The sequence below is a fragment of the Crocuta crocuta genome, unplaced genomic scaffold, assembly GCF_008692635.1.
Source record: "Crocuta crocuta isolate KB4526 unplaced genomic scaffold, BGI_CrCroc_1.0 scaffold466, whole genome shotgun sequence".
NCBI classification, from domain to species: Eukaryota; Metazoa; Chordata; class Mammalia; order Carnivora; family Hyaenidae; genus Crocuta; species Crocuta crocuta.
This window is the reverse complement of record NW_027529672.1, coordinates 3610528-3625780: the sequence shown is the minus strand read 5'-3', so window position 1 is coordinate 3625780 and position 15253 is coordinate 3610528. Positions and strand designations below refer to the sequence as shown.

The 15253-nt window shown below is 44.1% G+C and overlaps 1 protein-coding gene across 1 annotated transcript in view; it reads right to left on the bottom strand.

The window, feature by feature from the left end:
* DOCK1 (dedicator of cytokinesis 1) overlaps positions 1–15253 on the bottom strand; it is a 462145-nt gene that overhangs the window by 325144 nt on the left and 121748 nt on the right. The window contains exons 24-25 of the mRNA XM_077762917.1: positions 11399–11469; positions 7507–7613 (exon numbers count right to left, since the gene is read on the bottom strand). Of these exons, the coding sequence (XP_077619043.1) occupies positions 7507–7613; positions 11399–11469 (178 nt within the window). The remainder of the gene's footprint in view (positions 1–7506; positions 7614–11398; positions 11470–15253) is intronic.

The window sequence follows — 15253 nt, the reverse complement described above, 5'->3', positions numbered from 1 at the left end:
ACACTGCATTTCTGCTTGGTTATTCATTTATGCATAGTTTAAATTTATTTATGTGTTTATTTATTCATGTATTTATATGTTGTCTTGTTCCATATGGCATCTGAAGTGAATTCAGTATTCAGAAAGTATTACTCATATAGTGGGTGTGAAATAGTTTGAGTGGGTGATGGATTTCTAATGAGACAACCCCTTAATCAGCACCAGAGTGGTGGACAGCTCCCTGCCTGGGATTTTGCTTACAGATTAGGATTTGTGGTTTAACTCTTGGGCCCGTATCTGTAAATTAGGAGAATTGCTCTTTTCCAACTATACATTTTTTAAACTGCTGGCTCTGAAGCCTCTCAGAGTAATGAAACTTGCTACCCAACAGTCCTGAGCACACGGTAGATGCTCAACAAATTAAAATTAAGACACTGAGTTGATCCTCCTAGACTGCACCGTTCTAACAGTCTCTTCAAATGCTCATATAATGAATGATATACAGTGATATACAGAATGAGGTATGAAAAAGGTACAGTACTTTACAGATAAATATCAAAATTTTCTCAAATGTAGGAGGGGAGAAAATGATTTCACATTCTACTATTATTTCAAGAACCAGTCTTCGGGGTTCAAAGCCAGTAACACTCTTAAGAAGTCATCAGAACTACTTAGTTAATTAAGTATTCTGGAATGCTATACGTGTGGTACATTACGTGACTGTGGTACATGATGGCCCCAACTCCAATTTTTCTTTCTGTACAATATCTCTCAAGTTAACAAAACTACTATAGAGTAGCTCTGGGTTTAAGATCCCTTCAATAAAGAGAAATATCTCTCCAATTTTGACAGTGGAGAAGCTCAAGAGATTCTTTTTATGGATCAAAGCATTAAGAAAGTATATTTTATTATAAATCTATATTAAACATATAGCTATTCTTTCTACAATATAAAGTAAAAGAAGTTGATTAATAGAGTGATTTTAAGAAATATGAATTTTATATCTTGGATGAATCACAACAAAAATAGTCCGGAGATCTGACTTTAATATTTCCTAACAGCTGGTCCCAACAGGTATCTGAGCCTTTGCCCTCAGATTCCAAAGGGCTGCTGTAACTAATGTTTCTACCATTAAAAAGGAGAGTTTCATTCTGCTTGATAACTGAAAGAATCATTCACCTTGAAAATAAGAATGAGGAAGATAATTTAAACTCTTTAGGCCTACATTTTGAAGAAGCACTGCATTGTTCAAAAATGAAACACAAATGAAGTTTTATGAGGCTGATGAACACTGTCTAAAAGGAGCCTGTTCGCTATATTGAAAGAAATAGCTATGGGAATGGCCAGAAAATGAGGGGATGGCACATTTCCCATTCCTACTCACTGCTAGATTCCAACCGTCAAGGGGGGAAAAAAACCCAAAAATGAAAAACAAACAAAGGGGTGCCAAAGAATAGCGAGCTTAAAACAACATAATCCACCAAAAGTATTAAACTACTGTCAAGACCATAAAGGGATTATCTTTCCACTAAATCTTTAAATCTTTATTCTTCCAATCTCATGCTGCCTTCTAAAAACAAACTTAAGGCACAATAGTAAATTCACAGTAAACTCTAAAGAAAATCTCTCTGTTGATCTGGTCACTTTCAATATGGAAATATGGAAGGGTTAGTTCCTGGAAGATGAAGAAGATGGCATGGTGTGAATAGGAATGAGCTTTCCCAAAGGTCTCCATTTCAGATCCACAGTGGAGAGGAACCCGTGTGGGTAAGAGCATGTGTTTCAGAAACTCCCTCACCTTAACTCAAAGGCGCCTTGCAAATATGTCCAAGGCTCTGGACTAATTTGAGAGTTAATGCTATCTGGTTGATTCCTTTTTTTCCCCATTGCTTTAACATTAATGTAAAATATTTTTGTGAGCAGAAATCCCAAACCTTGGTGTCCTAGTGTTTATTTTAATTTAATTACATTGAAACTTTTCATTTCTGTAATAGGATTGAAGCTTTAATTTCCACAGCTTTTGTCAGATATGTGGGCAACAATGTAATCACAGGGGAACAAAGCTACAAATGCACCAATTATGAAGCTCTGACCTTTCCGTCTCTTTGTATCTTGCTTTGAGAATCTGCTCACTCCACACCACAGATTATATGCAAGAGTCATCTTTTTGTGAAGCACATAATCTATTTAACCAGCTTTCAAGTAGTCAAGTCACATCGTGAGACAACGCTTGGAAGCCATTACCGCCCATTCATTGGCTCTCGTGCACAGCATGCTAAGGAGTCAGACGCCCTTCGCCTCCACACGGGAGCAGGAGGGGGAGCATCCAAGGTGGAGTTGAGACACCAGCCCAGGAGCCGGCCCCTCTGCACACCCTGCCTTTCTCGAAACAAAGTCATTCGCTCTCTGAATACCACCATGCTTGTGAAAAGACATCCTAATGACATGCTGTGGTGGCTGGGATTTGCCTCAAGATGTGTGGGGGAGGAGCACAGAGATAAAAACAAGGACTTGATCCCTTTGGAAGCCCAGTGAAGAGGGCACACAGGCTCTTGGGACACGCTTCTCTCTGTGCTTCTACAGGACTAAATATTTCTATCATGCTAACAAGACGCGATCTTGAATCCAGAGGTAGAGTTGAACTGTCCCCTCCCCCACCTCCCATTTCCACAGAACTGAGGAAGTGCTAAGTCAGAAGCAAAACAGATGATCTTTATTTCATAAAAATGCTCACGGATGACCCTCTACATCTTCAGTCACTCACGAGTCTTCCTTTTCCATTTCTCTGATGTTACTCGTCCTCAAGATAACTCCTTCCTCCTCCACCATCAGTCCAAGCAGAGCCAGGACTAGGAGAGACAGCCGGCTTCCCTGTGCGAACACAAAACCCCTCCTCCCCTAAAACCCAGTGCATTGCAAATGTATGCAGCTGGTCACACTTCCTTCTCTGTGCTGCTCCCTGAGACAAGAAGCACTGGATTTGGATATCCACGTCCATTTCTGTTAATGCAATAAATATGCGCCACAGGTGTGCCTGGGTCCAGGCACTGTCCTAGGAGCCAATGACTGAGCTGTGACAATGTGAACAAAAGGCCACACTCGGGGAACTCTCACCCTAGGGAGACACCACAGATAATAAGCAGGCCACGAAGAAAAATGTGCACCGACTCCCACGGTGGAGAGTGACAGAAGCAGGCCTGGGGGAGAGTGGCCAGGGGTTTCATGCAGGGTCATGGGAGCACCTCTCAGAGGAAGCTGTCTGTAGTCTCTCTTTTTCTGTTGGTCCAGGTCTACTGGCTTTTGGCTCATATCTGATATGATGATTACCCTCCCCCAATGAAGGCAGGATCTTATCTGCCATTTTTCTACTGAATCCTCCACAAAAATGAGAGCTCTGGCTCACGTCGATTGTGCCTTAAATGTGAGAGGCAAATTCAGCACTATACACACATTCATCTTCAGAGTGTGTGATGTAGGCAGCAAGAACAGGCCAAGTGAGAAAGCTGAAGCCACGAGGGAAACTTATCGAAGGTCACTGAGTTAGCAGGTAGTAGAGGCAGGATTTGAACCCAGGCAGTCCGATCAGAAAGCCCACACACTGAGCCCTCTTGCGTACCGCCCACCCTCATCACAGAGAGGCCTTCAGAAACCCACAGTTCTTTATTCCTGGGAAAGGAAGAACATTTGTAGGAGAAATGATGCAAACCATCTTTCATGTTTTTGCAAATCGAAGTTAAGGGAGAGGGCTATGTACTCGGAGTAGAGGCTGATGGTGCCGAGATGCATCTGTGCACTGGGAGTGGTCGAGTCTCCAGAGGGCCTGGGGCAGCACTGGCTTTTTCGGCAGACCTTGTGGCAGACACCCGCCATGGCCATCAGGTCCACACTGCAGCTCCTGAAAAGCCTTCCTATTATACTTGGGGGAGATCTCAACATTGTGAACTGCATCTCCCCGTACTGAGGTCAGAACAAATCTACAGCCACTCTTACAACTAGACTAGGTTCCGGATTGTGCCAACGAGCCATGAGGCAACGGGAAATGGGTGGTGGGAGGGACAGCTCTGTGAAGACCTCCGATCTCCGTCCACCAGGGTGGTAGCTGTGGAAACGGCAGGAGCCGCAAGGCCCGGAGCCAGAAGGAGCGCTGCGGCTGGAGCACCTGGCAGTGGGCAGGGATGGTGACGGCAGCGGCCGTGTCCACGCTGGTGGGGGCCAAACAACCCTCCTTGCCAAAAGATGTATCTGCCAGAGCCTAGCAAACTTGGCTGGATGTGTCCTTAGTGCCCGTGTCCATTAGTGGATAGAGAAGTGGCAGCTGGGAAAGCAAGCCGGAAACAACTCAGTCTCCGGGGACCCACACGCGGCACAGGAAGGTCCCTGTGCACAGAAGCCAACCTCGTGACAGCATTCATTGCTGGCCTTGCTGCACACGAATCAGCTTGTCATTCCCACTGAAGGGTGACGCTTCCATCTATAGAATGTATCTGGTATGGGGCAGAGGAGGAAAGCAGTGTTCTAGAGCAAAGCAAATGACTCAACACACGTGCTGGGGGTCAAAGACATGCCCTGCAGCCCCCACCAGGGAACCGGGAGGAGCCACCGGGTGGAGCGCTCTGACCACATCCCCGAGAGGATGTTTCCAAAGGGCCAGCGCACTCAGTGAGTGGCCTGTGCGGTGAGCTCCAGTCATGTACACCCAGTTCTAGAACTCTGGACACGTGGGAGGCTAGTCTGGCCGGTTGCACTGGGACCAGGAAACCCACACAGACAAGGACCATTGTTACAAATTAACAAGAACTGGAACAAAGCAGGAAAATCAGGGCCATCCTAGCTCATCAGAAAATACTTTAGCTTTAACTATTTAACTATTTATTCCAAACGTGGTACAGAATGTTTTGCAAAAGTAATGCCAATTTTGTAAGAACTGACCAGCTGGAGACTTGCAGTGAGAAGTCTTTCCTGACCAAGTATGTAAGACGGCTGTAGGCCTGCTCTGAAGAAGCAGGGCGCTTGCAGATGAGAAAAATTCAGGTTGTCTTTGCTAAGAACCTTTCCAGAAAGATAATCTTAACACTCAAAGCCTGTAAGAGGGGACTTTTTTTTTTTTTTTTTTTTTTTTTTTTTTAATGTTTATTGATTTCTTTTTGAGAGAGAAAGAGAAAACAAGCAGAGGAGGAGCAGAGAGAGAGGGGGAAACACAGAATCAGGAGCAAGCTCCAAGCTCTGCACTGTCAGCATAGACCCTTGACATGGGGCTCAAACTTACGGACCGTGAGATCATGATCTAAGCAGGAGTGAGATGCTTAACCGACTAAGCCACCCAGGTGCCCCCATGAAGGACCGTCTTCACATTGGACGACACATTCTGAAACACCTCGGGACAGCCCGTGAGCATCAGGAAGGGCGTTTGGGTGGTCAAGGGTGGCTGAACCAAGCCCTACTGACTAGGCAGCTGGGGAGCTGCTTGTAAGACATGAGGCTTCGGCTTAACTGTGACTCATGAGGTGCACAACCCATCCGGACTCACATGGTTCACACAACCTCATTTTCCATGTTGGGTGCAACCTGCTATGAAAATTAAGCTCCTAACTTTATACTTAGAAAGATTCTAGGTTAATAATTAATTGCATGCTGCAAAAACTTCCAAAACAGGACTTGAGGCAGTCTATGATAAAAGAATTACAGAACAAGAGTGAAAACAGAAAACAGGGCACAGTAAAGAAGAGAGAAACACAATCACCAAACACCCAAGCTGACACAATTACCAAAAATAAATAAGAAAGGCCCCTTCAAGCTTTTTACTAGCTAAGGGAACAAAGTTAAGTTCCAACAGAAGAAGACATTCCCTTGAAATGTATTCTTTAAAGAATTCCCATTTTAAATGTTTTTAATTGAACCATTTATATTTCAGGTCCTTATTCAAAGAGAGCTAAATGGTATGTGGAAAAAAGTTCTGCAATAGAAATTCAGAAATAGAGGGAAGAAAGTCTTCCCTATATCAATAGCCAATAAAAGTCAAGTACAATCAATCCACTGACGTTTGTTACTAATTGTTAATTCAGTGAAGTGGTGGTGATGGTGTGCGTGTGTTTGTGCATGTGCGTGTATATGTGTGTCTTTGGGATACACGGTTAGGAGAAGGGACATCAGGAACCTACCTAATATGATCCAAGTAGAAAATCTGGGGGGGATTTTGTTTGCTCTGATATGAAGTGTAGTCAATGCGGAAGGAAAACAAGGCAGAGTCCCCACCCATCACCTCCTCCCTCAAGCCTTCCTTGAATGCCATATTTCACCAAGCTTTCGAAGATACCTGAAGGACATGAATAATTCAAGACCCAGCCCTCCAGGGAGCCCCTGAAGAATGGACAGTCGGGATTAGTGCCTAACTAAAAGAGATTCATATGCCTTGAAATCCAAACAATGGCGACAGACCTGACTTTCATTTACCCAAGTGAGAAATGGGCATGTGGCCCAGAGAGAGATGTGTGGAGGGGCTGCGGAAACCCCCTCACTTGCTGGTTTGATGTTTTCTTTCACAAAGGACACTGGATCTCAAATGGAGTCTGAACATTTTCTCTTAACACAAGCCTTAGCTGTAAATGTAGACTTCAGTGCCTTTATAACGTTCAATCATGAAATCAGGTTAAAACCAGCAGGAAAACATAGCGTCCAGGAGACTGGAAGGTATGAAGGACTAATCTGGACACACAGCAAGTTTTCAGTGCAGCCAGTAGCTCAGTGGAAAACCCCAGGCCAGGGCTGCACTGTCCCTGAAACCCCACACGTGAGGACAACAGAAAATAAATGGACCGGTCAAATGTCCGGACATAAACAGAAGTGTATCAATCTGTGCCTCTCAGTCAGAATGCCACTCAACGGTCTGTACATTTACCTCCGATAAATGAGGAAGGTTGCAGAATTATGCAAAGGTTTTAAGCCCTCAATAAAACTGCTTGACAAGTGTAAAATATTAATTCAATCTGTCCAAATACAAAGAAAATGATTAATAAAAAGGGTAGGGAGATAACGTGGGGAAATATAAGGTGTTCCTCAGGATAAATGAGTTGAGGAGTCATTAAAATTCTTATTATGTGGAGCAGGGTTTGAAGAAACCCTGTCAAAGAATGCAAAGTTCAGGAGAAGACAGAACCATTATTTCTGAATTTAAAGAAAACTTGACATTTTTCTTCACAATCATCTGAATGGAAGCAGGCGATTGCCTCCCCAGGATAGACGACCGCACATCTTAAAGGCTACAATGTATGCTGATTATCTTAAGGCTCTGGTGTGCACCTAAATTACAAACTACGAGGTTTTTCCCTTCATCTTTCAATGATCTATTACCTACACTGTATGTCAATTACCGTTCTCTTGTATGGGCTAAATCTTCCTGTCTTGTAATGGAGCTGTTTTAATTGGTTGCAACCTCCACTCCTTTTGGCATGGAGGAGAGAAGTCAGAAGGGACAAGGTCTATAGACAATGAATAATGTGACAATTTAATGATTCTTAGGCTTCCACTCACCATGCTGTGTGAAGAGGTCACTGTGAATGATTTCAATCAAGCAATACAGCTTCTGAATGGTCAGCAAACCCATGGGAACATTTAGGATGAAATCAGTAAACATTTTGCTGTAATGAAAAACACAAGTAAGAGAGTTTAGAGAAACACAGCAAAGTGATCCACTGTATACAAGACAGTACCTAGATGGAGGGTCATTAAATGGTCATTAAGCTCTACCAGAATGTTGGATAATGCCCATTCTACAATAAGGGCCCATATCTCATCCAACAAAATGACGCTTTAAAATGTTATTTTTCACTTCATACCCACTCAAATGGCTATAATCCCGAAGAGAGACCACAACAAGTGTTGGTCAGAATGAAGAAACAGCATCTTTCGTATCACGCTGGTGGGAATGGAAATTGGTGCAGCCACTTTGGAAAACTGCGTGGCATTTCTTGACAATGTTAAACACAGTTACCATATGATCTAGCATTTCTACTCCTACATATATATCCTAGCAAGTGTACACACACACACACCCCACAAAACCTTGTACACGAATTACAGCAACATTATCCACAATACTCTAACAGGGGAAAACCCCAGATGCCCATCCCCTGCTGATGTGATAAACAACATATTGGATACCCATAAAAGTCATGCATAACAAGGAATGAAGCTGTGACCCATGCGACAGTACTGATAAACCCTGAAAACGTTATACCAAGTAAAAGGAGGCCAGATACAAAAGGCCACATATTGTATAATCTCATTCATACAAAATGTCTGGAAAGGGCAAACCTATAGATACAGAAAGGAGATTCGTGGTTGCCTAGGGCTGGGCTGGGGACACAAAATGACTGTTAATGAGCACTAGGGATCTTCAGGGGGTGATCAAACTTCTAAAATTGCACTATGATGATGGTCACACAACTCTGTAAAGGCACTGAATCCCATTTAATTAAACACTCTGAAACTGGTGAACTTTATAGTACAGGTATTATATCTCATTAGAGATAATCTTTTAAAAATTTACTTTTATAGGGCCACCTGGGTGGCTCAGTAGGTTAAGTGTCAGACTCTTGATTTTAGCTCAAGTCATGATCTTACAGTTCGTGGGATTGAGCCCTGCACTGGGCTCTGCGTGCTAAAAGCGCACAGCCTGCTTGAGATTCTCCCTCTCCTCTCTCTCTGCCCCTCCTCCACTTATGTGTGCACACACTCTCTCTCTCAAAATAAATAAACACTTTTTTAAAAATTTAGTTTTACACATAGTCCATTAAACTATGAAGGAGTGTTAGAAGAAGGGTTCTTAGTAACAAAAAATGCCTTTCCTCAATCTTATCAGTCAAGTACTGGCAATGTTTAGAAAGACAGATACCAACATGCTTTGGCAGAGGTTGCTTTGGCCCTTAGAGGACAACTGGATATTTGTTAAAAACATCTTTTAAGAAAACACAAAAAAGAAAAAAAGAAAGAAAAGGTAAGACCTGGTAATTCCATTTCACCGTTTATCCTAGTGATAGAAGTAAGGGCAAGATAACTACAATTAACCTACAGAAAAACTTGCCCTCGCATATTATACAATAATAAAAACTGAACAGAACCTACTACCCATCGGTATAGCATAGTAGCCTGTTCTTTGTAATTATACACCCAGGCTGGCCTTCAGGCAGTGCCACTGACCAGCTAGGTTATCGTAGACAAGTTACTCAGCCTAGAAGTGGGCTAATAACAGAACCCAAGTCATACCACTGTTGTGAAGATTAATTAACAATACATGGAAAGTGCTTTGTGTAGAGCCTCTTCCGTATGGAGGAAGCACACAATGGATGTCAGTGCCTACTGTTGCTACTTCAGTAAATGATGGGTGAGCACTGGATAGAACACCATGGAGGTTGTGAAAATTTATGTTGTAGCAAAACTACCGCACGGTGTGAGAACACAAGATGTCACGTGCAGAAGATGACTGTAAAAGAAAGACTATAACTTAATTTCTTTCTTTTTTGTTCATGTTTATTTATTTATTTTGAGAGAGAGGGAGAAAACGAGCAGGGGAGGGGCAGAGAGAGAAAGAGGGAGAGAGAAACCAAGGCTGAAAGTGTGGAGCCCAACGCAGCTCAATCTCACCAACAGTGAGATCATGACCTGAGCCAAAATGGAGAGTTGGATGCTTAACCAACTGAGCCGCCCAGGCGCTCACCTGTGTTGAACGCTTCAGGGGAATACAAGTGTACTTATGTATGTGTATATGTGGGTATGTGTGCAAATCTAGATCTTTCTAGTTATTTTTGGATAGTTGAATTTTCATTTATTCTTCTCTGTGATCTCTTCTGTTTCATCAAAACATGAATCAATTTTCTAAACAGGAAAAAGTATGCACATGATTTACAAGATCATTTTTTTTTAAAGAAGCCAGTGGATACGGTGTTGAAGAGGCACATAGGCGTGGGAAAAAAGCCAAGGGACCAAGAACAGAATGGACTGGCCCTGGAGAGGGCGTCTTTCTTGGATCTCCAAGCACCGGTGTAAGCACTCACTGTGAACACTGCCCCGCTGGTGGGTTAGGGCCTGACCCCTGTGCCCCATGAGAAAGGCAGGCCCGGAGAGTGGCCATGGCCCATCCAGCCACAGCCTCCCTCACTGTCCCCGTTCCCTAGATCTAGAACTCTCAGCTAAGAACCTTCACTAGAAGCACCTAGAAGGCTTGTTAAAACCGAATGGCTGGGACCCACCCCCCGTTTCTAACTCAGAAGATCTGGGAAGGACCCTGAGATTCAGCATTTTTCTAACAAGTCCCCAGGGGCTGCTGATACCTTCTGTGACATCCATGCTTCAGGGACAGGATGCTCCAAGACCCAGGGACAGGACGCTCAAAAGACCCAAGGCAGACAAGATGCCAATGGGCCCATTCACTTCTTTTCTCACTTAGGGTGTGCTAAGCTGTGAGAAGTGTTGTCAGGGTGTGGGAGCAGGAAATAAAGGTGTCCGTGCAGGACACTAAATCCTCAGACACACTAGAAACCTGGTGATCTGTGGAGGAGACCTCCCCGAAAGCCTCTGGCCCTTCACTGCCCAGGCCTGAGTAACCTACCATGGACATAAAGAATGGAAAGGGTGACCATTTTTACTCAGTGTAACCACTCTGGGGACACATGGACCTTTACTAATATTTAGATGGGTTTTGGGGGTGCTACTAAAAACGGTGCCAATGCCCTGCAGGTGGCTTATGGTATCAAATGTTAAATCAAAGCCAAAATCAAAAGGAGATGAGGGCTGTGCTTCAGACGTCTGGGGTTAAAAGAGCTGTGCATCCCACTGGCTCACAACCGTCTTGTAGAACACAGGCTTCCTACAGATGACACACGTAGGATTGGGCGGTAAACGGAGGTGGAAGAAGGCGGGATAAGGTCCCCAGCCTCACTCCTTGGTCTGAAAGCCCAGCAACCAGCTTCCTTGAGGTTTGGTTTGGTTGCTATTATCCTAGGTGACAACATCCTGCCCACACGTAAGACTTCACAGAAAGGCTGGGTGTGTTGGGCAGGGTGGGATGGTGAACAGTAAATCTTCTGTGTCAGGTATTTTAGGGGCTGAAAACAAAACCAAAAGCCCAACCACCACAGTGAAATTCAAAGTCAAAAGAAGGGAAAAAGCCAAATCTGTAGGATCTAGCCATTGGGCTACAAGCAATTTTCTAAACAAAATACAGCGTGGGTTGATGGATGATGTCTTTTCCATGTAAAGTCATATGGAAGTGTCACAGACATCATGACCAGCATCTGTTCTAGAAGGATCCGGGGCACTGGCCTCTGGCTACAGGAGACTGAACCTCGAGCCACTCACAAGTTCGATGCACAGAAAGGAGGCAAAGTGAAGGATCGGGAAGCCGGCACCTTGGGTGCTTCCTTACCTGAGCTCTTTGGGATCAAACACCAATTTCACATCGTTGACAATGGTTGGCAGGTATTTCAAAGCTGCTCCCTGCAAACCAAGAGTAAAGATTGCTGAGCCTCATGAAGTTGGGCAAATGTTAATACAGATCTGCAATTACCATGAAGAACCACAGACATCCCAAGAAGAGAAACATCGCTTTCTAGGTGAGAAAAGGAGATGGCCAAACACCACAAAAATAGAGCAAACACCTCTGATCCACAAGCAGTGCTGATCTGTCACAAGGTTATCCTGACACATAATAATTTAGGAGGCCAACACATATTGCCTGTTGACCCAATGCCTATGCTGCATGCAGCTTTTGTGTGATTTCCTCCTTCACCCTCACAAAGCTATAGCGAATGAAGATGCGTGTCCCTCAGAGGAATTCTCTGCAAAGCCATCACATTCAACATTTAAAATAATTGTCTTTGTTCTATTCCAAAAATGTTTTCTGTATATCTGTGTATCCCTTCATTAGGATTTTTTTTTCTTTAGTAAGCTTATCTCTTGTGCTCATATGTTGTATCTTCTGGAAAATACACACTCTCAAAAAACAGAATGATGGTAATCATGATAGACTCTCCCACATGCTATGTGCTGTGCTAGGACCCTTCTATATTTTATCCTTAATTCTAACAGAGCTCTCACAGGGAACCGCCAGCATCGGCCAGCAAGCAAACTGCCAATGGAGATGTTAATTACTTTGCCCCTGATCACACAGCTAGAACTAGAGACACAGAAGTAAAATTCAGTTCAGTGGGAAGCCAGAGCTTCAGCCCCCTCAGCTACGACCTGATAGGAAAAGTTCTTGGATTTTCAGTGTTCTGGCCAGGGCTGGCCCCTCTCTATCCACGACTCTGTGTAACTCCTTGTCCGGGCTGGGCTCCACCTCCCAGAATAAAGTGGGAGAAACAATGTATGCCAAGTACATCCTGAGGTTGCATTAAAGTTCAAAACAAACTGAAAAGGGAAGAGGGTAACACTCTGAACACTGGAAAATGCTACACTTGCTGCAAAAATAATTATTAGCATTATTTTTCAAAAGCAGAACGGTAGTGATAAAAAAACAAAAAAAAGTCAGAATGGAGTCACTTGTGCTAAATAAACCCCATGTCAGCACCAAAGCTTCATGCTCAAACTAAGTGAAGTCTGGGCCTCTCCCAGGAATACAATCTTAAACTAATCAATGTGCAGCCTCCCAGTCAGCACGACAGAGGTTATCCACGTGGCAGACCCCTTCAATCCCTCAGAAAAAGATGAGGTAGGTTGCTCGTTCCTTCTGCCTATAAAAGTCTCATTTTATATGGCTCATCAGGGCTCCTTTCTCCTTTCTAGATGGGTTGCTGCCTGATTCACAAATTGCAGAATAAACCCAATAAGATCTTCAAACTTACTCAGTTGAATTTTGTTTTTTAACAGCAAAAGCCCACTTTAACATAATAAATACACTGAATTAATGTGGTCAGCTGATCGGCAACAAAGGTACACAAGCCCCTCCCACTCGGCGCCAAATGAAACCCATCCCACGCCTCACACCCTATACAACAATTAACTTTAAACACATCATAAATCTTAGACATAAAACTTAAACCTATACAACTTCTAGAAGACACTTAGGTAGGACACAAAAAGCATGAGCTATAAACGAAAAATTGAAGTTCACCAAAATAAAACCTTCTGCTCTGTAAAACACACTGCTAAGATAACGAAAGATGAGTCGCACACTGGGAGAAACTAATTGCAGGTCACATATCTGATCGGGATCTGTATCCAGCACGTACAAAGACCAACTTTAAACTCAATAATGAGAAAACAATCTCCCCCTAAATAGGCCAACAATTTGAAAAGACACTTTTCAAAAGAAGATAGATGGATGGCATGAAAGCACTTGAAAAGATGTTCAACAGCATCAGTAACCTGGGAAATGCAAATTAAAACCACAGTGAAATATCATTACCACCTGTTAGAATCGCGGAAACACACGCGTGCGCACACACACATGCCTGACAATACCAAGTGTCATTGCACGTGCTGCTGGGCCGCTTGCAAAACCGAGTCAGCGGCTGTGGAAAAGCACGAGGCAGTGTCCCATGAGGTCAGACACGCACTCTCCGTACAACCCGGCAACTGTACTCCAGAGTCCTGACCCGAAGAAATGAACCTTCACACTCACAGGAAACCCTGCGTGGGAATGTTTACAGTAGCTTTATGTGTAAGCATCAAAAAGTAGAAACAATTCACAATTCTCTCCCTCACGAGGCGAATCCATGCAATGGAACACTATTGGGTAATAAAGGAGAGAAATAGAGCCCATTATGCAAGATGTGCCTGAATTTCAAATGCGCTCTGAGAAGGAAAACCAAAAGGCTACACAGCATGTGATTCCATTTTTAAAACAATCCGGAGGGGTGCCTGGGTGGCTCAGTAGGTTAAGTTCCGACTTCAGCTCAGGTCATGACCTCACGGTTCATGGGTTCGAGCTCCATGTCAGGCTCTGTGCTGACAGCTAGGTCAGAGCCTGGAGCCTGTTTCAGATTCCGTTTCTCCCTCTTTCTCTGGCCCTCCCATGCTCATGTTGTCTATCTGTCTGTCTGTCTGTCTCTCTCTTTCTCTCCCAGAAATAAATTTTAAAAAAACATTTTAAAAAAATGGAAAAGGTACACCTAAAGGGGCGAACACCTCAGTGGGTGGAAGGCAGGCAGGGCTTGTCTACACTAGGGGATGAGGTTGACCCACTCTACTGAACAACCGTACGCAAACTGTACCTTAATTTTCAAAATGAGTAAAAGTGTATTACTTGGATAGACAGGCATGGGAAACACCTGAGAGAATATTCCTGAATCCCAACACTGTACCCTAAGAGGTAAGTGGTCAGATTCCAGTCACTTGAAATGAGTTCAAGTTCTTAACCTGTAGCCTGGCAATATTCTGTACGTGCCTGAGACTCATGTAAGTGCTCGACTCTATTGACACAGTAGATCCTCAGGAGAATGTATGAGCAAGGTATGTTATCCCCTTTCACAGATGAGAAAGTAGAGGCATCCAGGGAAGTCACGTGTCCAGATTCATACTACTGGGATCTGGAGCGAGGCCATGCAAGTCCATGGTGAGCGTGAAGCCAGCTCACTTAGCTGTCACCGCTTACCTCGGCGCTGCAAGGTCTAGATGAGAAAGGACCGGAAGGCAGCACACTGGAGCATCACCAAGGCTTGTCTTCTCGGTGTAAACCCTGACCTTAAACACCAGCCACATCAAGGGATCCCAACTAGCTCCTCTGGAATTCAACTTTTGAAAAGAGCATCAAATAGAAACAATTTCATTCTGGTCTCAAGAGTTCTGCCTCAACTACCTGAGAGCTGCTTTGAAAAACTGAGAAATATTCACGCAGACATGTAATAAATAGGCGTTTGTACGGGTTGACTGCTGGGGCCCTAAGGTGTCTGGTTTACTCTGTGACGTCCCGAAGGGAGAAATGCACGAGCTTCCTGCATTTTATCCTCCGCCAACAAAGCAAACTCTGCCGGCAGCAACTTGATAAATTCCATTTCACGAGGAGGACGACACAGACAGCGACAAATAAGACAGGTCTTCACGGCCACCTTCCACTTGCCGCCCTGGGGCTGCGTTAACCAGACAGGCTGAGCGCCAGAGAGGGGCTGGGGCTCCCCAGGGCTTCCCCCGCAACCCAGGGTCACAGTGACGCCACAGAGAGGGGCGTGTACCCACCGTGATCCCCAAATGCTGTCCAGCACAGAATTCTGCCTAACAGACCGAGATCCTACAGACTCTGTATCTTACAGTTCATGGGGTTTGGAAAGAACAGAGACACAGC